Source organism: Lissotriton vulgaris, unplaced genomic scaffold, assembly GCF_964263255.1.
Source record: "Lissotriton vulgaris unplaced genomic scaffold, aLisVul1.2 SCAFFOLD_3572, whole genome shotgun sequence".
NCBI lineage: Eukaryota > Metazoa > Chordata > Amphibia > Caudata > Salamandridae > Lissotriton > Lissotriton vulgaris.
Window position 1 is genome coordinate 54544 of NW_028253604.1, and position 25174 is coordinate 79717.

The following is a 25174-nucleotide window of genomic DNA, read 5'->3' on the forward strand; positions in this document are numbered from 1 at the left end:
ACCAGTACATGTCTTCGATCCATAAAGGGACTGGACAGGGTGTTGAAAAAGCTGCCTATGGCAGTAAGCCAGCACCAAGAATAATCCCTGGACTTCTGGAATTGCTGGTGGAACATGCAAGACAGGTACAGTAAGCCAAAGGAGCACGTCTACCTCACAGCAGTTAGTAAAGCTGAATCGGGCCTAGTTTCCAAACCGCATGGAGCCATCAAAAAGCATATCCAAAGGGATTCCTGCACATCCCAAGAAAGCTTGTGGCATGCATCTTTGCACGACAGCGAATCACTTCACTAGTGCCCATAGCTCGGCATACAGTCTGATATTTAGTCTAGCCAGCAAAATGCACTTGCAGCATCCTGCTCAGCATAGGCTACCTGGGCAAAAGTATTTCGTAACTCCACAGAGAGGGTGGGAAAGATCTTGCTCATCATATCCCATAGGACGAATGTATCTCTGGAATAAACAGCATGCAGAGACAGCAATGCCAAACTGAGCGAAAATAACACAATCTTGCCAAGCATATAAATGTCCTTTGACTTTGTCAGATAGAGCAGTAGGTAAGGCATTTGGGTTTTCCTTGCTACGCAAAAACTGAACTGCAAGGCTTTCCATCATGGAGTGCTGGGTCTAAATACACAAGACCACATGGAGAAGGCCAATGATGCCTGGCGATAGGGCGGCCTACTGGTGGTGCCGACCATGATTTTAGCTTCACTGCTGACTAGGTTTCTGTTAGTGTTTTATTGAAAGGTACAAAACGCTATTAAGTTGAAAGGCCAGATTGCAAGATTTCAGTAAGCAAATTCAATTTGGTTTTTGCGGCTGGAAACTGTAATTTCAACACTTTTGCGGCTCTACGGATGACCATGGCAAAGCAAAACCTTTCCTCGGCGAGGGGTCCAAATGGGGAGTTCAATTTCACCTTTCGTAGAGTATTAAGACCACTAGCATTTCAAAGGTTTAAATACAAACCAACATCAGTATAGTGAGAGGGTATCAAATTGTTATCATCCTAGTCATGCTTAAGAATATAGGGATCTTGTACAACATCTGAATGTGTACAAACATGGCCCCAAGGAAGCAAAATATTAGTAAGGAGGCAAAGGTGCTGTCGGAGAATTCTCTCACATCATGGGCTTTGAATTGGTGATTTCAAAATTAGACATTGACTGAGATATATCCAAACACTGACTGGATCGACATCGGGTGTACCAAAAACTAGCACCTCTGTAGGCTGACAGGAGTGGAGAATCATCCTGTCACTGATAGAGGTCGAGCAGAGGCCGAGCTGGGATCCGTTGGCGTGGGTCCAAAAGGTTCAAAGGCATTCCAGGGAGACCAAGTATCATCTCCGAAAGTTGCATCATTGCCTACTTGAAGGCCTCTATATGCTTCAAAGTGTTAGATAAAAGCAGGGATTTAGGCTGCATCAGGCCTAGCTTCAGAAAGGGACAATAGTTGGGCAATTAGCTTTTGAGTGCAGACAGAGAGATCTCCCTGGAGCAGGAGTGATTGAGAGAGGAGTACTGTCTGGGCATTTTGTGCTAGCACAGAGTCTTACCCTTAAACACTGGAAGTAGATTCGGGAAAAGGACTCGGAGTGTCACCTGTCTAGTTTTTTGTGCTCAGCAAAGTACAGCTTCACGCGCCGCTCTTCGATGGCCTTTGGTTGTAACCAGGCCATCTGTCACATGACCTCAAATCATGCTTGGATATGAAACACCAACAGCAGATGTCATGCGGGTCCATAACTGACATCTGTTTCTTGCAGGTGCGGCATACCTTGCACCCTGTAGTCTTCAGGGGAGACGTTTCCCTACTACACTGCAAAAAAATTAAGATTTGGAAGTCAGTGAAGAACTGACAAAGGTTTGAGGGCAAAGCTCAGCATCCATATTCAAAGGGTGTGGAAAAAAGGAACTAGCATCAGCGCACAGGAGTAGTACTTATATATGGCTCTCAACAAAACAACAATGGGAGAGGTAGGGAGATTCAAGGACACTCTCTCAGTCCCCGGTTAAATCTACGTAAGCAAAAACAGAGCGGTCAGGTCAGTCTCAAAACTGCCACAAAGACGGAGCGAGATAGATAAGAGTCACACACTCACTCTGGGTGAATTAGAAGGCCCTCACACACCGACGAAGTCAGTGTCATGCTTCATCACTGGGCCCCACCAAAGAGGCCGAGTGCCTCTTTGGTGTGCTGCGACGCCAGAAAGACTGCGGAGCTGGTTGTGTGAAAAGGGTGTGACGTGAGGGTAACTACAATTAAAAGTGCCTCAAAGGGTATCAGTAAAAAAAAGTTTTAATGAGTGATCCCTAAGACACAAGTGAAGAGTATTTATGTGTCTGAATTTTGATGCCAAGGTTTTAGGATTGGTTAAATTCAGAGAAATACAATAAGTCAGTCAACATGTTTCTGCCATACGGGTGGTTTCAATTTACCAAGGCATTCGTCAGGACTATACCCCGGCGGTATGGACTCTCTAATCGTCCACCCTGACCTGGGGACGTGAAAGTGAAAATAAAAATAGTGAAAAAAGTGCTTGAAATTTTTTTTTAGAAGAGCAAGTCGCTCATTCCAAAAAAATGCTCCAAATTCTGGAGTATCTCAGCACCTGTAAAGTGCAAATACACATACAAACACAGAGAGACATACATACAATTAATATGCGCCATTGTGGTCTATCTAATTACCTGTCCCTGCCAGCTCCGCTATGTTGGCATGACTACACGCAAGATCAAACAGCGCATTTGCGAACATCGGAGCAATGTAAGATGTAAAAAAGTAACAACGAAGCTAAGCCGTCACTTCTTGGACAATAACCACACAACTAATGACATGAGGTGGACCGTAATTGAAGTAATCAACGGCACAAGAAATATAACAAACAGACTCTTCGAAAAAGAGCAGCGCTGGGTGTATCGCTTAGGCACTAACACAAATGGCCTCAACGACGACATCCCGTGGAACACTGTGCTTTCCTGAGCAGAATTTCTTTGAACCTCTAATGACGTGAACAATCTACGTTGTATGATCCTAACAATCTGTATGCACGTACTTGTGTCTCTCTGTGCCCCTCTGTAACAATATCCCATTCTAGTAGCTATATTACTTTTAATTTCTTTTTCACTCTCTGCAAATAACCACTAATGCCCCTGCTGTCTTTGTAATCCTGGATATCCAAAACATGGCAGAAACATGTTGACTGACTTATTGTATTTCTCTGAATTTAACCAATCCTAAAACCTTGGCATCAAAATTCAGACACATAAGAACTCTTCACTTGTGTCTTAGGGATCACTCATTAAATTTATTTTTTACTGATACCCTTTGAGGCACTTTTAATTTTAGTTACCCTCACGTCACGCCCTTTTCACGCAACCAGCTCCGCAGTCTTTCTGGTGTCGCAGCACACCAAAGAGGCACTCTGCCTCTTTGGTGGGGCCTAGTGATAAAGCATGACACTGACTAGGTCGGTGTGTGAGGGCCTTCTAATTCACCCAGAGTGAGTGTGTGACTCTTATCTATCTCGCTCCGTCTTTGTGGCAGTTTTGAGACTGACCTGACCTCTCTGTTTTTGTTTACGTATATATGGCTCTCACCATAACTTCTACAGACAGGACAAGGCTAACAGAGGCAGATGGAACTACTCATTGGCACACAGGAGCAATTACGAAGACATTTTTGGATCTGGTCTGGCTCCTGGGAGAATGAGAAGTACAAGGGACATTTTATGAGACGTATCCATAGAGATACACTTTTTATATCTTCTATACAATTATGTACTAGAGGAATTTTGAAGTGGAAATCTGCAAATAACTATATTGATGATCTCCAATCGTCAACAGATGAAATTTGAGCGAGAAGTATCAATTGCAAGACTGGACTATATTTAATAAGGGCTTTCTTTTTTATAGCATGAAAGGCGGAACTCTAGTGTAAGGCCAAATCAAACTACTTCTATATAAGGAAGCTATCTGAGAAAATAGCCATCTGGAATTTAGCGGGAGGCTGTTTCAGATGAACATACTATGAAATTCTGGAGCCAGATTAGCATTTTCAAATATATATTTACTTATCCAGTTATAGCTTCTTTCATAGATTCACATGGTTGAATCATTCCCCGTCGAAGGGGAAGTCCCACAGTACCATAATTAAGCAGTAGGTATTAGCTTAGCATAGGCTAAAGTGGCACTGGGCTATGACATTTTATAGCTTATCTATATCCTTTTTTTAAAAGGACAAAACTTTAACTATGACCAATAAGGTATTCGCATCCTTGAGAACACTTCCAGGAGAGGCTGATTTACTCAGATTTTCACTGCAGGTTGTGTATGAACGTTGTCTCCCTGAGCTCTGCTCAGGTTTTCTCATTTGAAAGATATTTCAACCATATTACTCTATGTCTGACAAAAAAGTAATATTTCGCCCATGTAAGACCTGTTGGAAGAACGGAGTTCACACGGATGACCCACATAATGACTGCATTTACAGTCTTCATACCAAGCAGGAGATAAGAGGGCAAGATTTGTGGCACTTTCTCCTAATAAACCCTGAGGGACAGGAAGGGAGGCTTACTTCTGTGGTTTCAGAAAACAAAAGCCCAGAAATCAACATCTGAGAAGGATAGTGACACCTCTTTTAGGTCTCACAAAAGGGATAGATCCCATGATGGAACGTCACAGGAGTCCAGAAAAGCGTCGACTATTAAGGTTTCCAAGGTCACCAGAACCTTTTTACGTCCTGAAGTCACTTCAGGACGTAAAAAGGTTCTGGTGACCTTGAAACCTTAATCGTCGACGCTGCTGTCGTCAGGGGGGGATTTACATCTAATTCTTTGGTTTCGCCGTCGGGACTGCCATTGATGGAGCATCGGATCGATGTTGACGGAAGCATTGGTGGGTCCTCACATAGCAAGGTCATATCTGCCTCCAAGTTACCTGTTGGACATTGAGACTTTTGATTACAGTAGCCGGTTTGGTCCTGTCAAAAGCCTGTCAGAGCTACATGTTAAATGTCAGGAGGAACCACATTATTACCAGCAGCCTTATTCCCCGCCTCCAAGATGTTACCAGCCCCATGGACAATATTCCAGCCCTCCACCATAGCGGGATACTTCAAATTTGTTGTAGTCACTGTCAAAGTCACCCTCATGGCAGTCAGCGACAGGGGAGAGTGTATACTTTGTAAACAAATTTTCCATCATCGACGAGGGGCTCATTAAAGGTGCTTTCACTATCAATTTTGCTTAGAAAAAAGAAAAGGGGACCCAAATACAATTGATCAGGGACGTTGTGTAAGTTAACTGTTTCTAAAGACAAGGGTCCCTAGACAATAATCAGATCCGAGTTAATAAATATAGACTCAGTAAGTGCTATATTCCTCTGTCCCGCGGGCAGGGATTTAATACGCAATCAAAGAAGGTTTTTCAAGTAATACACAGAAAACAATATAAGTGGGACACAAGCCTGCATCCAGCTTAGCAAGAAAGGACGTACAACATAAAGTCAAGGGTTCAGGCAAAAAGTTTGTTTGTTTATAACACATTTCAAATGGAACATAGTGTGAACACCATTACACCTGACAATTTGACAAGTGTATATGGTTTACAAAGTGTCTACGGCGTTTCGATCCCTTAAGTAGATGCTGGGATCATCTTCAGGACATTTAATTTAGCATGCCTGTTTGCAATAGCCTATATGGTGGTCTCAAGCAGCAGCCACACTCCCGGTCAGGGTGAACCATTTAAGTCACAAAATTAATGTGTGGTTAAATCTTTGGTGCTAAGTACAAAGCAGTCAGGTGTCATGCCACGAGGTCCCTCTCGCGAAGAAGCCCGATTGCCTTGTCACTATAAAAGACGCTCTAAGACAACAGAACGCCGCTTTGCATTCTAGCTTTTAGCTCCCCCTTCCGTATGTTCTGTCCCTGTGGGATTTACCTGACTTCCGGTTTTGTTCGTTGGGTTTCCTGTTCTGTTTCTCCGTGTCCTCTGTACTGGAGTTCTGTTCTGCTGTACACGGCGGCCTTCCTTGGCGGGTCTTCTACCGCGCTGACCCTCATAATTGTGTTTTCTTTATTGTTTCTTTTCACATACTTGTGTGAGGCAACTCGTGTTTGTGTGTTATTTCTTTTCTCCTTTCATATTCCCCGATTCCTGGTGCTCCGCCCGACGGACGGATTTTACCCCGTCGTCCGGCCGGGTACTGCTCCTCCCAGACATACCTGTTCCTGGTGCTCCGCCCGACGGCCGGGTCTTTCCCCGTCGTTCGGCCGGGTACTGCTCATCCCAGTCACCCCTGCTCCTGGTGCTCCGCCCGACGGCCGTGTCTTTCCCCGTCGTCCGGCCGGGTACTGCCTGCTGCATATTTTGGTTCACTGGCCGGAGCTGCCTCCCGTTGGGTGACCCAACCAGCCTTCCCTTTGGCATTTTGGAATACTTTTGTTTGGGGCACTTGCGTGGACCAGTGTGTTTCGCTGCTCAGCCACTAGAATCACGGTAACAGCGCATCGCGCTGCCTCTATTATTATCTTGTATGTGGTTAATGTCGTATTTGACTAGTGTGATATTCTTTGGCAGATTACACCTTATACAATTTATCAGAATAAAGGCTCGCATAAGTGCAATTCACCTTGGAATAGAGTGCTCTTCAAGTATCCTTGATAAAGATATTGTGGTGAGATTTACATATCACTTTCTCATTATACTAGAACAGAGTGGGGTAGAGTGCTTATACTCGTGGTCCTTTTCTAGCACAGAGAGAGCGGATGCCAATTCTACCCACCAGTGATATCTCAAGGTCCAGACTAGTAGCAGTGGTAGGTGCAGTCTATATATGTATGTAGACATTGTTTATGTACACTCTTTTGTACTACAGTATAGGCTGTAACATCTTCCTTCCCTTACAGCCTGCCTCCACAACAAGAGTCCACATTTAAGTTCCACAGCCAAAACCTATTCTTTCCCCGCCTTTCCTTAATTTGTTTCCCTGTTTTGCCCTGGCGTGCCATCCATTACTCTAGAGTCTGATAGAGTCGGAAGGCCGTAGGGGAAGGCTGAGGATTACTCTCCGGATTCCTGACGCTCCTGCGGAACCAGCTTGGAAATCATTACATCAGGTTTAACTTGGAGATAACGTGTAAAGAATTTATACAGAACACAAACAGTGATAAAGTGAACACAAAACACAAGAAAAATCCCACAATATTTTAGAAAAGTAAAGTACATTTTAATAAATTGACACCTAAACAACAACAATCCAATTTGTAGAACCAAAGTTATAAATTTTTTTAATTTAAGGTAAAAACAAGTGCTTAAAAGATCAAAACAACAGAGGTGGACATCTAGACGCATGAGATTGGGTCAAAGTCGAAAAATATGGTGAAAGTTGTTTTGAGCTAAGCATGAATGTGTGTGGCCTATAATGATTAATCAAGTGAAACATAGGAGAGTGTGGAAGCAGTATCCCCAAAAAAGCTGGCAGAATTCCCCATGAGAATCTGCTGAGGGCTCCTCGAGACAGTTCTTCGTAGGTAAAGGTGCCCGTACACCTACCCAACAACACGCTCTCTCCGCTGGTGCCGGCATGAGGTCGGTTAGGTGTACGGGAACCTTTTTGATCCTGAAGAGGCGCATGGGATCTCCTCCTGAGAGCGTGATGTAGCGCGAAACATGTCGACCTATGGCACAAGTTACTTACCTTCAGTAACGATATATCTGTAAGAAACAGTAGTTAGTATTAGAACATTGGAATGTTGGGAGCTCCATTGCAGACAATGGAGTGCTCCCTGCTTCTACGGGCCGGTAAAGGCCTGCAGAGCAACATTCCAATGTTCTACAAAGGCTTCTTGAAGCTCGAGGGGATTTATATCCCCTCGAGCTTCGAGAACCTTTCGTTTAATTTGTTAGAACATTCTGCACTCTAGTGGCAGAATGTTCTAATAGCCTTTCGTAGCAGGGCTATACAGGCAATTAAAGTCCCGCTGTCTCGTTAAAGTCCCTCGCCTTCGGCTCGGGCCTTTAACGATTCAGCGGGACTTTAATAGGCCGCTACGGCGGGCTATAAGGCTATATTAAATACCTTACCTTAGAATATCCCGAGGCGTCAGACTGGATCCCGAAACTTTTGCATAGCAGTACCCTTGCGCGTCGGTAGGCGTCGTCTGCGGCTCAGCGCCTGTCGTCGTCTGCGCCGGGATGATGTCGCCGGAGTACTTAAGACGCCGCCCTCGCGCGCTGACGTGAGTTCTTATACACAGCTTTTCCGCGCCAGAAACGCAGAGCCATGATAAAAACCAACACTGGTGCCATGAAATTAGGGCCCTGAAAGGGGAGGACCTTAACCCTAGATATCGGTCCGCAGAACGGGGAGGATGGGTAGGGCGGTAAAAAATCTAATACTTACTACTGTTTCTTACAGATATATCGTTACCGAAGGCAAGTAAGTTGTGCATCTGAAAGAAACAGGTTAGTATTAGATTCCTTACCTTAGAATAGATACCGCAGCAATACCACCCCCGGTGGTGGGTCTGCGAACCAATAATCACACCAGAAAGTCCTGGAGGACGGAACGGCCAAAGAAGCCATCCCTCCGGACTTGGCTGTCCGGGCAGTAGTGTCTTCTGAACGTGTGCAGCGAGGCCCATGTAGCTGCCTGACAGATGTCCTGCAAGGGGACTCCCCGGCCCAGGGCAGTAGTAGCCCTGGGCCCGAGTGGAATGGGCCCTCAGCCCAACAGGAGGCTCCTTCTTAGCCAAAGAGTACCATGCCTTGATGCACAACACGACCCACCGAGAGATGGTTCGTTTGTGCACCGCCCATCACTTCTTAGCGCCCACGTAACCAACAAAGAGTTGGTCATCCACCCGGAACTGGCGTGTAGATAGTATGAGAGTGCATGTTTTGGGTCCAGACGGTGGAGCCACTCTTCCTCAGAGGGATGCAGAGGCGGAAAGAAGGTGGGCAAGGTGATGGACTGCCCGATGTGGAAGGCTGTGACTACCTTGGACAGGAAAGAGGGTCTTGAACGCAACAAAACCTTGTCCGGATGGACAGGACGGAAAGGAGGCTTGGAGTAAAGAGCCTGGAGCTCACTCACTCTCCTGGCAGAGGTGATGACAACCAGGAAAGGAGTCTTAAGTGTAAGAAGACGGAGAGGACAGTTATGAAGCAGCTCAAAAGGAGCACACATTAGGTAAGTCAGAACAAGGTTCAAGTCCCACTGGGGCATCACAAAAGAAACAGGGGGGAACATATGAGTGATGCCCATCTAGAACCTATTTACAATCGGGGACTTGAACAAAGAAGGCTGATCAGGTAGCCTTAAGAAGGCGGAAAGGGCAGAAAGGTAGCCCTTGATAGCGCACAGAGCAGAGCCCTGCTGGGCAAGAGAAAGAAGGAAGAGGAGAACCTCAGAAAGAGGGGCAGAGAGTGGATCCACAGCCTTTGCTGTGCACCATGCCACAAATCTGTTCCACCTGCAGGTGTATACCGACTTTGTGGAGGGATGCCTGGCTGCCAGAATCACAGTACAAACTTCAGGAGGCAAGTCAAATGGCCTCAACTGTCGCCGCTCAATCTCTAAGCATGGAGGTGGAGACTGGACAGGTTCGGGAGGAGGACCATCCCCTGCTGCTGCGACAGAAGGTCCTCCTGAAGAGGCAGACGAATCGGGGGATCGACAGACATGCTGAGTAGCTCGGGATACCAGTATCTTCGTGCCCAGTCCGGAGCCACAAGGATAACTTGGGCCCGGTCGCGTCTGATCTTCTTCAGCACTCTGGGCAGAAGTGGTATAGGCGGAAAGGCGTACAACAGGCCGCAGCTCCACTCGCGACGAAAAGCGTCTCCAAGCGAGTGCCGCCTTGGAAATTCCAACGCTGCATAACTGATGACATTGCGCGTTCTTTTCTGTGGCGAATAGATCTAACCAAGGCTCTTCCCACTGCTGAAAGAGGCCTTGCGCCACGTCCGAGTTCAGACGCCATTCGTGATCCATCATGCACCGAAGGCTGAGTTCGTCCGCCCTGGCGTTCAGGGAACCTGCCAGGTGTTGAACCACCAGGGTCACGCCCTGATGTTCCAGCCACTGCCAGATGCGCAGAGCCTCCTGGCATAGGGTCCACGACCCCACCCCGCCCTGTTTGTTGCAGTACCACATGGCGGTGGTGTTGTCCGTGAACACCTGCACTACACTCTCCCGGACAGAAGGGAGGAATGCCTTCAGTGCTAGCCGGATCGCCCGCAGCTCCAGAAGGTTGATGTGGAGCCGGGACTCCGCCGGAGACCAGAGGCCTCTGATCTCCGCCTCTCCCATGTGGCCCCCCCAGCCCTGGAGGGATGCGTCCGTCACAACTACGTGCTTCGGTTGGGGTAGGGAAGAGGGATCTGCCGCTGACCCAATCGCGGTCCGTGAGCCACCACAGCAACTGTCTTGCAGTGCTCTCCGAGATCAAGACATAGTCGGACAAATTGCCCTGATGCTGGTCCCACTGAAACCTCCTGGCAAAGGGTCCACGACCCCACCCCGCCTTGTTTGTTGCAGTACCACATGGCGGTGGTGTTGTCCTTGAACACCTGCACTACACTCCCGTTGACAAAGGGGAGGAATGCCTTCAGTGCTAGACGAATCGCCCGCAGCTCCAACAGGTTGATATGGAGCCGGGACTCCGCCGGAGACCAGATGCCTCTGATCTCTGCCTCTCCCAAGTGGCCTCCCCAGCCCTGGAGGGACGCGTCCGTCACAACAACGTGCTCCGGTTGGGGAAGGGAGAGGGACTTGCCCCTGACCCAATCGCGGTCCGTAAGCCACCACTGCAGTTGTCTCGCAGTGCCCTCCGAGATCAAGACGTGGTCGGACAAGTTGCCCTGATGCTGGGCCCACTGAAACTTCAGGTCCACTGCAGAGCCCGCATCTGCCACCTGGCGTGATGCACCAAAAGGATGCAGGAGGCCATCAGCCCCAGAAGCCGCAGCGTCAACCTGACCGAGACTCAGGATAACGGCTGAAAGACCGGAATCAGAGCCTGAATATCCCGAACCCGCTGTTCGGGAGGATAAACCTGAAACTGCGCCGAGTCTAGAACCGCTCCGATGAAGAGGAGCTGCTGAGAGGGACACATGCGTGACTTAGGCATATTGATGGAGATCCCCAGCAGGTACAGGAGGTCGGCCGTAGTCTGGAGGTGGCTTACGACTGTCTGGGGCGAGCCCGCCTTCAACAACCAGTCGTCGAGGTAGGGGAAGTCTGAAACCCCTAACCTGCGCAGATGAGCTGCGACCACCTCCATCACTTTCCTGAACACTCGTGGGGTGCTGGTAAGGCCGAAGGGGAGCACGGTAAATCGAAAGTGCTCGAGGCCTACCGTGAACCGCAGGTAACGCAGGTAGGACGGGGATGTGAAAATAAGCATCCTGCAAGTCCAACGCTACCATCCAGTCTCCTGGGTCCAGGGCAGCTATGACCTGAGCCAAAGTCAGCATCTTGAACTTCTCCTTCCGGAGGAAGCCGTTGACGTTCCCAGGTCCAAGATAGGTGGTAGGCCCCCTTTGCCCTTCTTGGGTACCAGAAAGTAGTGGGAGTAACAACCACACCCTAGTTCTGGCCCAAGAACACGCTCGATGGCCCCCTTGGCCAAGAGGGCCGTAACTTCCTCTTGTAGAAGTTTCAAGTGATCCCCCAACACGCGGTGGTACTGCGGTGGCATGGCTGGAGGGGATGCTCGAAGGGGAGGGAGTAGCCCCTTCGGACGATTTGCAGCACCCACCTGTCCGATGTGACAGTGCGCCAGTGGAGGTGGGGATGGCGAACTCTGCCCCCCACTGGCGTCACATGGGCATGAAAGCTTGGACTTGGAGGGTTTTGAGGTGGATGCTGCAGGGGTAGGTGTGGACTGGCCTCGCTGTTGTCCCCGACCGCGGCCTCGGCGGTTTCCACATCCGACCACCGCGCTGGATGAAAGTCTGTAGCCCATGGCTGACAGGACGTGTGGGGGCGCCCCTTCCTTGGCCACGAAAGGAGCGAAAGGCAGCCGTTTGCTGGTGCGGGGCCGAGAGGCCCAAGGACGAGCGAAAGGCAGCCGTTTGCTGGTGCGGGGCCGAGAGGCCCAAGGACGAGCGAAAGGCAGCCGTTTGCTGGTGCGGGGCTGAGAGGCCCAAGGACTTGGCCGTAGCCCTGGAGTTTTTAAAGCGCTCAAGCGCATGGTCTGCCTTGTCGCCAAAGAGTCGACGGCCATCAAATGGCATGTCCATAAGGGTGTTTTGGACATCAGCCGAAAAATTTGCAGACCTCGACCAGGCGTGGCGACGAATCGCCACAGTCGTTGTCATCGCTCTACCCAGTGAGTCAGTGGTATCCAGCCCACATCGGATGGAATAATGTGCCGCATCTGGACCCTCTGCAAGGGCTTCGGCGATTTTCGTCCGGGCCCCCTCCAGACATTGTGGCAGCACGTCCGCGACCGTGTCCCACAGAGAGTGGGTGTAACGGCCCATGAGGCACGCGGTGTTGACCGACCGCAACCCCAAACTCAGAGAGAATACCCTTTTCCCGTACCTCTTGTATTCCCGATCGGGGGGAGCCGTCGGGAATGCGGTCTGGGAGTTAGAGGCCTGGATGACCAGGCTCTCGGGGCAGGGGTGGGTGGACAGGAAGCAAGGGTCGCCCCGAGCCGGGCGGTGGCGCCTGGCTGCGTTCCTATCTACAGGCAGACCTGTAGCGGGCTTGGACCAAGTTCCCAGAAGAACGTCTGACAACGCCTCATTAAAAGGCAGCAGAGGCTCGCCGAGATTGCCTGCGGTTTAAGGATCTCAGTGAGGAGGTTAGTCCTCACGGCCGCGACGGGGAGCTTAAGGCCCAAGGCCTTGGCAGCCTGCGTCAGCAACACACAATAGGAAGCCCCCTCCTCCGTAGCCACGGTAGGAGGGGAGACAAAACCAGTGTCAGGCGAAGTGTACAGTCCACTGGCCTCCCCAAGCTCACCTGTCTTGTCCAGTCCTGAGAAGACTGGCACTCACGTGCCAGAGGGTCCTCAGACCCCTCCCAATCCTACTCGCCACCCATCACCTGGTACTCAGGTTCAAATGATGGGGCCGGGTCATAGAAATAGAAATCATCAAGCGGCGCCGCACCAACGTCGGATTCGAAACGAGGGCAGGACCGGTGACGACGTCGTCCTGGGACGGCGCCGGGGACGACACTTTGGGGGTCGCCGGGGCCGAAACACCCGGCCCGCGTGGGGACCCAGTCGGGCCGCGGAACTCGACGGAGGAGTGAGCGACCTCATGGCCATGAGAAAGGTCTCGATCTCCTCCGGCGTCGTGTTCTACCCACGGACCGACGGGTATGGAGCAGGTCGCGACGCCCGCGGGGGCGGTGTCGCCCGAACCACTGCCGTGTTGCGCGAGCGCCGGGGGTAGTCAGAAGAGCGATGTCGCCTCTTCGACTTCTTGTGCCTCTTACCTGAGGACTTCGAGACCGAAGACCGATGACGACTCCCGAAACTGTGGTGACTCCGTCCCCGTGACCCGTACCTCGACCTCCTTCCGGACCGGGACCTCGAGCCGCGCGGGGCTGACTGCCGGAGCTCAAGTCGCTTGCGGGACCGCTCCCGTCTAGCTTTTGACGTCGGGGCCTGGTAGTCGGAGCAGCACTTGTCATCGTGGTCGGGGCCCAGACAATAAAGGCAACCGCAATGGGGGTCGGTTACCGACATCATTCGGCGTAGGGTTTGAACCCGGGCATCCCTACCGGCACCGTCTGAGTCGATAAGACTCTGTAAGACGATCAAAAAGGATCGAAAAAGTTAGTCAAAAATGGACTATGGGTACAACTTTTTCCGGATCGGCGCTTGCTGGCGCGGAAAAAAGAAGAACTGACGTCAGCGCGCAAGGGCGGCTCTAAGTACTCCGGCGACGCCATCCCGGCACAAACGACGCCGATGACGGACGCGGAGCCGCAGACGACCGACGCGCAAGGGTACTGCTACGCAAAAGTTTCCGGATCCAGTCTGACGCCTAGGGCTATTCGAAGGTAAGGAATCTAATACTAACCTGTTTCTTTCAGATAAACATATCCACTAGGGGGATGTAACTTATTTAGCTAAAGAGGGCCATTACATCCCTCACAGCAGCACCACCTTCTTGGTTTTCACTAATGACAGAGGGACGCCCTTATTCAATAAATTCTTCAAGCACCCCTCCAGTCATATTTCAACTTCACGCTAGGACACCACTGCCACCCCCCCCCCCACACACCCCCCTGCCATGCACCCATACGGCTTTATCCAAAAGATCTCCGAAAAAGTGATCCTCTGGGGGACCAGTAGGGCATTGAAGCGCCAGCCCGATGAGCAGTAATAGTCCAATCATGAAGCATGTCATCCTTCAGGGTGTGTGAGGGCATCAAGAACAGGGCACTCTGTCCCCCACAAACACAGTAGTAGAACGACAAGAGCTCTTTACTCTTTTTACCTCTTATAGAAACAATGACTCTTGTTGGTTATTAAGTACTTCCCGGGAGCATGAGTCACTGGACATTTATGTAGCTCCCTGTGTCCCCCCCCTCTCTTTGTGATTTTGTGTTCTGAGGTTTCAAGGCAAGCTCTGGACAGTAAAGCAGCCCTTCCTGGTGCAGAAAAGCTGTCTTATGTATTGTATTTGTATTGTATTTGTATTTATTTATTTGTAAAGCGCTAACATTCATCCTGAAAGGACATCACGGCGCTGAAGAAAGCTGCAAGTGAATTGACATCAGCTCTGATTGAAAACTAGTGATCTAGCCTGGGAAAAAGGAATGTTTTCAGTTGTTTCTTAAATGAGACAAAGCAATCATTTGTTCTAAGTTTAGGGGGTAGCTCGTTCCACTTTGTTGTCGCAATGTGAGAGAAGGCCCGCTCTCCCATCCTGACAGTACGAGCTCGGGTAATAGCTGCTCTTCCTAACGTCATAGATCGTAGGTTTCTGGAGGGTTTATGAAATCTAACCCTGTCATGTAAGATGGTGGGGCCTGAGCCGTGGAGTACCTTGTGAGAAATACACAACAGCTTAAAAATGGCTCGTTGCCGCATTGGGAGCCAATGAAGCTCACGCATGCAATTTTTAGCCGAGTCATATTTTCTTTTATTGCAGATGGCTTTGGCAGCGGCATTCTGAACCATCTGCAATTTAGAGAAGAGATAATCTGCCATTCCTACAAACAGAGAATTACCATAGTCCAACCTACTCATCAGTAGTGACTGGACTAAGGTTTTCCTGCAATCCGTTGGCACCCAGGGGAAGACTCGTCTAAGCATCTTCAAAAGTCCAAAACTCCTTCCGCAAGTTATGGAAACATGGGATTTCATGGATAAGTCCCTGTCCAGTGTTATTCCTAAGTTTTTCGCTTTTGCAGTAGGATTGGGAGGCAAACCCAAGTCACTTGGCCACCAGCTGTTGTCCCAGGCCTGTGTATCTCTGCCGAACAATAGGATTTCGGATTTGTCGGCGTTTAGTCTAAGACAATGGTCCTGCATCCAAGTTGCCACTTCAGTCAGACAGTTCGTCAATCTAGTTTTGGAGTCATCATTTCCATCAATGGTGACCATCAGCTGAGTGTCATCAGCATAGGAGCACATTTCGACACCCCACTTTTTGCCAATGGTTGCCAGCGAGGAGACGAATACATTAAACAAAGTTGGGCTTAATGACGCCCCCTGGGGAACTCCGTATTTTATGAGGCGTGGAGGGGATGTGTAGTCACCCAAGCGCACTGATTGGGTTCGATCCGCTAGGAACGATTGTAGCCATCCTAATGCTTTGCCCAGTATTCCTTTCTCTGCCAGGATGTTCAGTAGTTGATTGTGGGGAACGGTATCAAAAGCCGCTGATAGATCAAGGAGTATCAGTGCGACTGTTCTACCCTGATCTACCTTGGTTACTGTCTGTCACCGCTAAGAGTGTAGTTTCGGTACTGTTGTTTGTCCGGAACCCTGTCTGTGAATCGTCCAGCAGACCGTACGCTTCCAAAAATGTGGAAAGACTTCTGTTGACTAACTTCTCCAGAACCTTTGATAAGTAAGGTAGCTGGGATATTGGTCTGTAATTGGCCGGATTGTTTACGTCTGCTCCAGCCTTCTTTACTAAAGGGGTGACTAGGGCCTGTTTCCATGATTTTGGGAATTCAGCAGAACTAAGGGAAAGATTGAGCACTCTAGTAACTGCTGGATATATTACAGGGGTTAACTGGGAGAAAATGTGATGTGGACAAGGGTCAAGTGGGGAACCCGACTTGACCTCAAGCATGACCTTTTCTACCTCCTCTTCTGAAAAAGGGCCGAAACCGTGGCAGCTGGTATGTGCAACGGTTGGTACATAATGTTCATTGATTTCGGTCAGGTGGTTTGGAAAGGAGGCATAGATAGTATCAATTTTTTCGCAGAAAAAGTCATTAAGCTTGTTACAGTTTTCCTGTGAGGGGGTAAGATGTAGGGAGAGATTAGTTGGATTACATAATTCCTTAACGATTTTAAAAAGTTCTTTTGAGGAATTTTTATTCTCAGATACTCTACGTGTGAAGTACAGTGCAGTACACAACAGGCAACAGCAGAACGCAGACCTCAGAGTCGTCCACAGGTCCAAAAAGTGAAGTGTAGAGTGGGTATGAGGTCCTATTTTTATACGGGCGCCATTTTTGATATAAGAGAAGTATCTAAAGATTCCCCTTTGAAGTGTTTGAAGTTCCCTACATTCCCATCCCTGGCTCCAAGCTGGCCGCACGAACAATGCAGGGATGACAAGTCCTTTGTATGAAGAGAGAGCACAGACTATTAAGTTGCAGAGCTCCGCCTCCCCCACCCAGCTAGTTAATGGCCCATCCAAGCACACCTAATGCCTCAATTGTGTGGCTGTCTGGGAGGAATAAAAAAAGTCCAACTGCCAAATACACCCAATCATGTGACCCAGGACAAGGTGCAGGCACCAAACAGTTAAGGAAAAAGAATACCAACTTTCTAAAGTGGCATTTTCAAAATTGTAACTTAAAATTCGACTTTATCATTAAAGAGGATTAATTACAGTTTCTCAAACACGAAATGTTTACTTGTTACCAATCAAAAGTTAGCACTTTTTGAATGTAATACGCCAACCCAATGTTATCCTAAGGGAGAGGTAGGCCTCCCAGAAGTGAAAAACTAATTTAAGTTTTTCACTACAAGAACATGTAAAAACTTAGATGTACATGGCCAACCTTTTAGTTATAATGCACTCTGTCCTATGGGCTGCCTATGGATTGCCTAGTGGGTGGTTCATATGCAAGAACACGGGAGTTTAAGGCTTGACAATAGGGTTACATTACGAAGTCAATTGGCAGTTTAAAACGGCATGCAGGCTGCAGGCGTAATAAGCACTCCAGACCCACTAGTAGCATTTAATTTAGCAGCTCTGGTTATATGGTACATCACTTTACTAGGGACATAGAAGTAAACTAAATGCCAATCAAATGAAAGGCAATTTTAGCAGAATGTTTAAGGGAGTGAGCACAAGCACTTTAGCACAGTTTAGCAGTGGTGAAGTGCACAGATTCCTAAAGCCACCAAAAACAAAATCAGCAACACAGGAGGGTGAAGGCAAAACATTTGGGCGGAAAGACCACCTTAAGGCTGACAGGTATAATAGTAGGGCTCATCAAAATGTAGCATTAATTAGTCACAGGAGACAAGAGGTCTGAACAGACTTTTTGAGGGGTTTATCAGGCATGTTTTTAAGTATAAACTATGCAAATTCTGTTACAGATTGATGCTGGCTGGAAGAAAGGTCAATGGAAAGTCAGAAGTTTAAATAGCACTCTTTCTCAATGAGCAAGCTAAATAGTGGTCAGGGAGACTTCCTGCAAGCAACATGTAGTAAGAAATATGAGGTATGGTGGTCCTTGAGGCGAGTGATGTTCTCAGAGGTGTGTCTTCTGAATGGTTGAAGTTTGGTGCATTTCAAATGATGCGAGCAACCTACTAATGTGAACAATGTGGCAGTTTTAAGCTTTTCCAAGCCAAGTTCAGCATTGTATTGCTTACTACAATTACCTTAAGACTCCCAGCTTGACAGTGGAGATGTTTCAAGAATGTGAATCATTGCAAGACCTAGTACTGTAGAACGCAGGTACTCCAAATTGTTTCTTGCAAAGGTAACTTGACAACCTGAACAACATTAATTATTTTGGTTCTACTGTTTATAGCACCAAATAAAATCGATAAAAGGACAAATATGCATAAGCAATGTCACCACATGGACCCTATATCAAAACTGGGTACTTTCTGAGACCTATGTTAGGTACATTTAACTGACAGGCATGATTGCTTCAAGTAACAAATCCTACTTACTGCAAGCAACTGAATATTTTCACGAGTTTCTTCGTCCAGACGAGAAACATCCATAGTGTCCATTTCACTGGGCAAGAGACGAACAGTCTATTCAGATGGGAAAACAAGACAATATTTATTGGGGTGACTTTTAGACAGACAGGATTAAAAAGACTGATGGGCTTATAAATAAACCACATTTTGTAGTACATTTACTAGAAACACAATAGTACTAACTTATTACAAAACGCTAATCACACTTCTGCTGCCACATCTACTATTTTGTCTGTGCGCAGATGTTCGCCGGCATTGCAAGGTCTCTCTTCAAGTAAAAATACATTTTATTAGTAAATGTAGGGGGACAAAGGGAATGGCTGAGAAATGCTTACTACAAAATTGGAGTGTTAAGGGAGGTGTCCTAAGGGTTTAACCCCTTCGCTGCTCATGACGAGCTCAGCTCGTCATGAAGCACGGTTGAGCTGTGCTCATGACGAGCTGAGCTCGTCATGAACAATGAGATATTCCATTTTTCAGCATAGGAGGAAAATGCCTCTAGCAGCCAAGGTGTTAAGGGATGTTAGGAAGGAGTATGCACCCAACCTTGCACTCCTTGAAATCATATAAAAAGCAGTCTCACTGCTTGAGTGAGACTGGGAGGTAAAAACCATGTCACAGCGCGATCCAACTGGTTGTGAAATCCCCCAATATCCTTCAGAAGGGAATCTGCTGGATGTGGTGGTGGAGGTGATGGGAGTGGGAACTAGGTAGTCCCATTCATCACAGGTAGGCTGAGAGTCTGTGTTAGAAATGGGGGTCTCTAGTTGGCAATGGCTTGCACCTTTGTCCAAGTAGGGACCTTCTTCCTAGTCAGGGTAAGGGGGATATACTTCAAAATTAATTAATTTATTTATAAAATTTCTAAAGCGCACAAATACCTTCCGGTGTCTCGGCGCTAGAGTTCGTTAAGATTGCAGAGAGCTCCTACATAGCTTACTGGTTGAAAAGCCATGTTTTGATGTGCTTCCGAAAAATGAGTAGGGAGGAGCTTGATCTGATATTAAGAGGGAGCTCATTCCACAATTTAGAAGCAGCAATTGTGAAGCGCTTATCGCCCCATGTTGCTTTCTTAGTGCGTGGAATATGGAGTAGCTGGGATGCCTCAGAGCGTAGAGAGCGCTTGGGTTTGTATTGAGTAATGGATTTTTTTTTAAAATCCGGTCCGGTGTTGTTCAGTGTTTTGTAAATGATGCACAAGGCCTTGAACTTTGTACGGCTTCTCACTGGTAGCCAATGAAGTTGGCGAATGATGGGCGATATGGATGAGAATTTAGGTGTGCCAGTTAAAATTCTTGCTGCAGCATTTTGCACTAATTGTAATTTGTTCATGACTTGTTCCTGTGCATTCAGCCATAATGCGTTACAGTAATCAATCTTTGAAAGGACTAGTGTAGACATTAGGGTTTTGCCTGAGTCAGGAGGAAGAAAAGGAAGAAGCTTTTTTACCATTCTCAGAGTGTAAAAGGACGCCGAGACCACTGCATTAGCATGGCTATGGAAAGTAAGCTTATTGTCGAGTAGAACTCCGAGGTTCCTGACTTTTTGCACAGGGTGAGGAGGATCTCCCAGCTCTGCTGGCCACCAAACTGGTGACCAAGACGGGGTCAGATCACCAAAGAGCATGACCTCCGTCTTGTCAGAGTTTAATTTAAGGCAGTTCTGGTCCATCCAAGTGCAAATTGCTCTCATTCCTTTTAACTTTAAAATTAACCCCTGCTCACCCCCTTGGTAGCTTGGCACGAACAGACAGGCAAATCTCAGAGGCAGAGTATAAAGCACTTGCGCACACATACAGTAATACATTGAAAACACTACAAATGGACACCACACCACTTCAGAAAAATAAGTAATGTTTATCTAAACCAAACGAGGCCAAAACAACAAAAATCCACTATGCAGTAAACAAAATAGGACTTTTAAAATCTAGAAACTGTTCGGTCCATAGAAAATGGTGGATGCGACACTTTCAACACAAAGTACTTTAAATACTTCAAAACCACAAGCAGAAAGGGTCGCAGGGAAGGTCATGCGTCAGTTCCTTACACACAGGGAAGGTGATGCATCGGTTCCTTGCTTCGGACGAGTTGATGAGTCTGTTCCTTACTGTTGCGCAGGGGAGGTGATGCGACGGGTCCTTACTGGAGAGGAGGTAATGTGTTGGTTTCTTACTGCTTGGGGAGGCGATGCGTCTTTCTTAAATCGTCACACAGCAACAGACCTGGCACCACAATGCGCTGTGTGAAAATGCAGGATGATTCAATGCATGAAGATACGGGATGCGCTGCAAAGCTTTTGGCTGTGTCCCGTCAATGTGTCGGTTCTTACACAGCAGGACCTGCATCAGAGTTGGTGCAGTGATCTCGGGTGTCAGATTACGGTGCACATGACTCGCGCACGGCAGGTGCTGGGAACATTTTTTCAGCTGTGGCAGTGCATCAGAAATTTCTCTCACACAGCTGCGATGTGCCGGAACCAGGCTATGCGTTGATTTTCACAGTTCTTTTCTTCTCTGTAGTTCCCAGCCCCAGAAACAACCTCCGGAGGCCCAGAACACTGACAATCACCTCTTGGGGGTGAAGTACGTGCGTCCCGGAGACTTCAGAACAGGAGGCAAGCTTTACTTCAAGCCCTTGGAGATCTTCCTCAAGCAGGGGACACTACACAGAGCAAAGTCCTTGTCCTTTCCTTGGCAGAAACAGCCACTGCAGACCAACCCCAGACAGCACATAGCAATGGGGCAGTACTTCCCCTCAGTTTCTTCAGCTCTTCTCCTGGGCAAAGGATCCTCTTGAATACCAGAAGTAATCTAAAAGTCTCGGATCTGGGCCGCACATTCTATAGGTCATATTCCTCTGTTCTCTGGTGGCAGAGAAGCTCCTTGCCCAGCCAAAACCAGTTCAGTCCTCTCTGGTGCACCTGTCCAGCAGGAGGTGGACACAGCATTGTCCAAGGCAGACCAGGCCCATTCATGTGTGAAAGAACTCTTTCCCTTCTACTCTGAATGCGGCCCAGGTCTATCCAGCCCAGACCGGACTCATTCAGGAAAGGCAGGACACACATCAAACCGTCTTCCCCCACAGTGGCTGTCTGAGAGAATGCACATCCCCAGCCCGTCACTCCAAAGACAGACAGTCAACATAGCAGAGGCACACTGGATGGTTAAGCAAGAAAATACCCACTTTCTAAAAGTGATATTTTCAAACCCAGAATATAAAAATCATCCTTACTAGACAATGCATCTTTATATCCTGAGTTCAGGCATACTAAACTTCATATTTACACCTTGTCCCAATGGAAAGTTATATTTATAAGATGTTATAAATAAACTTATTATTATTATTATTATTAATAATATTAAATTAACTCCCATTCTATCCTGTGGGACAGATAGGCTTTCAATAGTGAAAAACGAAATTGGCAGTATTTCACTATCAGGACATGACACACATCAGGGCATGTCCTACCTTTCACATACACTGCACCCTACCTACAGAGGTACCTTGGGCCTACCTTAGGGGTGAAACATGTAAGACAGGGGAAGGCAGTACCAAACTGCGCACTGACACTGCAGTGGCAGGTGTGAGTTACTTTACAGGCTGCTCATGTTGGGGGCACAATCAGTGCTGCAGGCCCACTAGCAGCATTTGATTTACAGGCCCTGGGCGCACAGTGCAATGTAGTAAGGATTTACCAGTAAATCAAACATGCCAATCATGGAATCACCAATCCATAAATACAATTTACAGGGAGAGCATGTGCACTTTAGCACTGATCAGAAGTGGTAAGGCGCCCAGAGTCCTAAAACCAACAAAAACAGGTCGGAAACAAGAGGCCAAAAAAGCAAAAAGGTCTGGGGATAAACCCGCTGGACTAACAAGGTCAAACAGTCTGGAATTTTGCCTTCATCCTGATGCACAAGTTACTACTTGTATAACAATATATCTGTAAGAGACATTAGTTAGTGATAGATTTCTTACCATAGAATATCCCCAGGCGTCAGACTGGATCCGGAAAGCTTTAGTCAGCAGTACCCCTACGCGTCGATAGCAGTCGTTGTACGGCTCCACGTGCGTCGTATTCGTCGAGATGACGTCACTGGAGCTACTTCGATGCGCCCATGCGCGCTGACGTCAGTTCTGTACAAAAAGTTTCACGTCAGGAACGCAGAGCCATATAAGATACTGACTACTGGTGCGTAGAAACTAGGACTCAAAAAGATAACCCCAGTAATCAGTTCATAGAACGGGGAGGATGGGTGGGGCGGTAAGGAATCTATCACTAACTAATGTCTCTTACAGATATATTGTTACACAAGTAGTAAGTTGTGCATCTGAAAGAGACACGTTAGTGATAGATTTCTTACCTTAGAATAGATACCGCAGCAATACCAACCCCGGTGGTGGATCTGCAAATAAGATTACACCTGAAAGTCACGGAGAACAGAACGGCCAAAGAAGCCGTCCCTCCGGACCTGACTGTCAAGGCAATAATGCTTTGTAAAGGCTTGCAGTGAAGCCCAGGTGGCAGTCTGACAGATGTCCTGCAGGGGGACATCATGTCCCAATGACATAGTGGCTGCTTTTGCCCTGGTAGAATGTGCGGCAGCCCCACCGAAGGTTCCTTTTTAGCCATAGAATAACAGGCCTTGATACAGAAGACGACCCAGCAGGAGATAGTCGTCTTGTGAACAGCCCGGCCTTTCTTGGTGCCTGTGTAACCAACAAAGAGCTGGTCATCCACCCGAAATGCTTGTGTGCGATTCAGGTAAAAGGAGAGCACAAGTTTTGGGTCCAGACAGTGGAGCCTCTCTTCCTCTCTGGAAGGAGGTGGAAAGAAAGTGGGCAAAGTGATAGTCTGCCAGATGTGGAAGGCAGTGACAACCTTTGGCAAGAATGGAGAACGAGTGCGAAGCACAACCATGTCCGGATAAACCGACAGAAAGGATTAGTTACTTACCTATAATCCTAGTTCTCTTCCAGGGGTATCCTCATCAAAGTCATAAGCATTAGAATATTCCCGCCCATGCGCGGGACCCCGGAAACATCATATTATATGTGATATATATATATATATATATATATATACAATTGCAGCCTAATAAACACCAGAGCTGAATTATGCTGTAAAGAATTTCCATAAACCATGAACAAACATGCATTATAAACATGAGACAACAACAGTTGTTTTAGAACTGTTTTAATGCTCAGAAAGCAGTGGAAATTCTCATGAAACACTGAAAGCATAGGAAGCTCCCATGCTGCATTGCAAAACTACAGTCTAAAAAGACTGAAAAGCTAACCTGCATCAACATGCAGTAAACTGACACTGTGCCTTTAAGGCACCCATGATCCCCAGCTTCTCATCATGCCTCAGGGGTGACAGTTAGGTCAGTTGTTCTTTGCGGAGACTGAAAAAACCATGAAACATTTAGGTTAACTATATCTCCAGCTTAAAATAATCCTTTGCCCGGGAAGGCGGGAGGGTTGCTTATGACTTTGATGAGGATACCCCTGGAAGAGAACTAGGATTACAGGTAAGCAACTAATCTGTCTCTTCCAGGGGATCCTCATCAATAGTCATAAGCATTAGAATAGAATAGCAAGCCTCACCTCATCTCCCTGCGGGCAAAGGAGTAATGATAAACAGTAATATCAATACTAAGCCTAGAAAAAACTAAGCTTGTACAGGCCGCAGGCTACCCAAATAGATTCCTCAAAGAGGCTTGTCCTACTTGAGTATCAGCCCTGGAATCAGATTCAAGACAGTAATGCCTTGTAAAGGTATGAACTGATCTCATACATTTACACACATCTCCAGGTTGCAGCCTTGCAAATCTCAGACATAGGGACATCGTGTAAGAAAGCTACTGTGGCCGCTTTCCCCCTAGTAGAGTGTGCTTTAGGTGACAACAGTAATGGCTTGCCCGCCAGCTGATAAGCCAACTTAATAAAGGAAACAATCCATCTGGAGATGGATGTCTTGGCAGCTGGAAAGCCTGTTCTCATTGAACCATAGTTGACAAAGAGCTGATCAGTCTTGCTAATACTTTTGGTATTTTCCAAATAAAACTTAAGCACTCTCTTAAGATCTAAAGAGTGCAGAGACCGCTCAGCCGGGGTCGGTGGGTTTGGAAAAAAAGATGGAAGAGAAATGGACTGATTAATATGAAAATAAGAGACCACTTTAGGTAAAAAGGATGGATGTGCTCTTAAGACTACTCTGTTGTGGTGGAAAACAGTGTAGGGTTCTTTTGTACACAGCGCTTGCATTTCGCTTACTCTTCGCGCTGATGTAATTGCCGCCAAGAACGCAACCTTCCAAGAGAGGTGCTGTAACGAGGTCTTGTGGATGGCCTCAAAAGGAGGCCGCATCAACTTGGATAGAACCAGGTTCAACTCCCAAGGAGAAGGATTCCGCACAGGGGGATAGACTTTCTTCAACCCCTGAAGGAAATCCTTGACCACTGGAACTTGAAAGAAAGAAGTTTGGCTTGGTGATTTCCTATACGCTACAATGGCTGACAGATGTACTCTAATGGAAGCATACTTCAACCCAGATGTTGCTAAGGAAAGGAGGTATGGTAGAACAACCTCCTCCTGCCCCTTAGTAGGGTCAAGAGGACGCTCCCTGCACCACATATAAAACCTCTTCCACTTGAACGCATAAGACGCTCTTGTGGAAGGCCTCTTATCTTCTTTTAAAATGTGCATACATTCAGGAGGCAGGTTCAGATGTCCGTACTGCAGGACTTCAGGAGCCATGCTTCAGGTTCAGTGACGGAAGG

General features: G+C 47.6%; 1 protein-coding gene across 1 annotated transcript in view; it reads right to left on the reverse strand.

Annotated features, from left to right (window-relative positions):
* The window catches only part of CDCA8 (cell division cycle associated 8), a 168066-nt gene that overhangs the window by 4369 nt on the left and 138523 nt on the right, over positions 1 to 25174 (reverse strand). The window contains exon 9 of the mRNA XM_086951436.1: positions 18355 to 18441. Coding sequence (XP_086807562.1) covers positions 18355 to 18441 — 87 coding nt within the window. The remainder of the gene's footprint in view (positions 1 to 18354; positions 18442 to 25174) is intronic.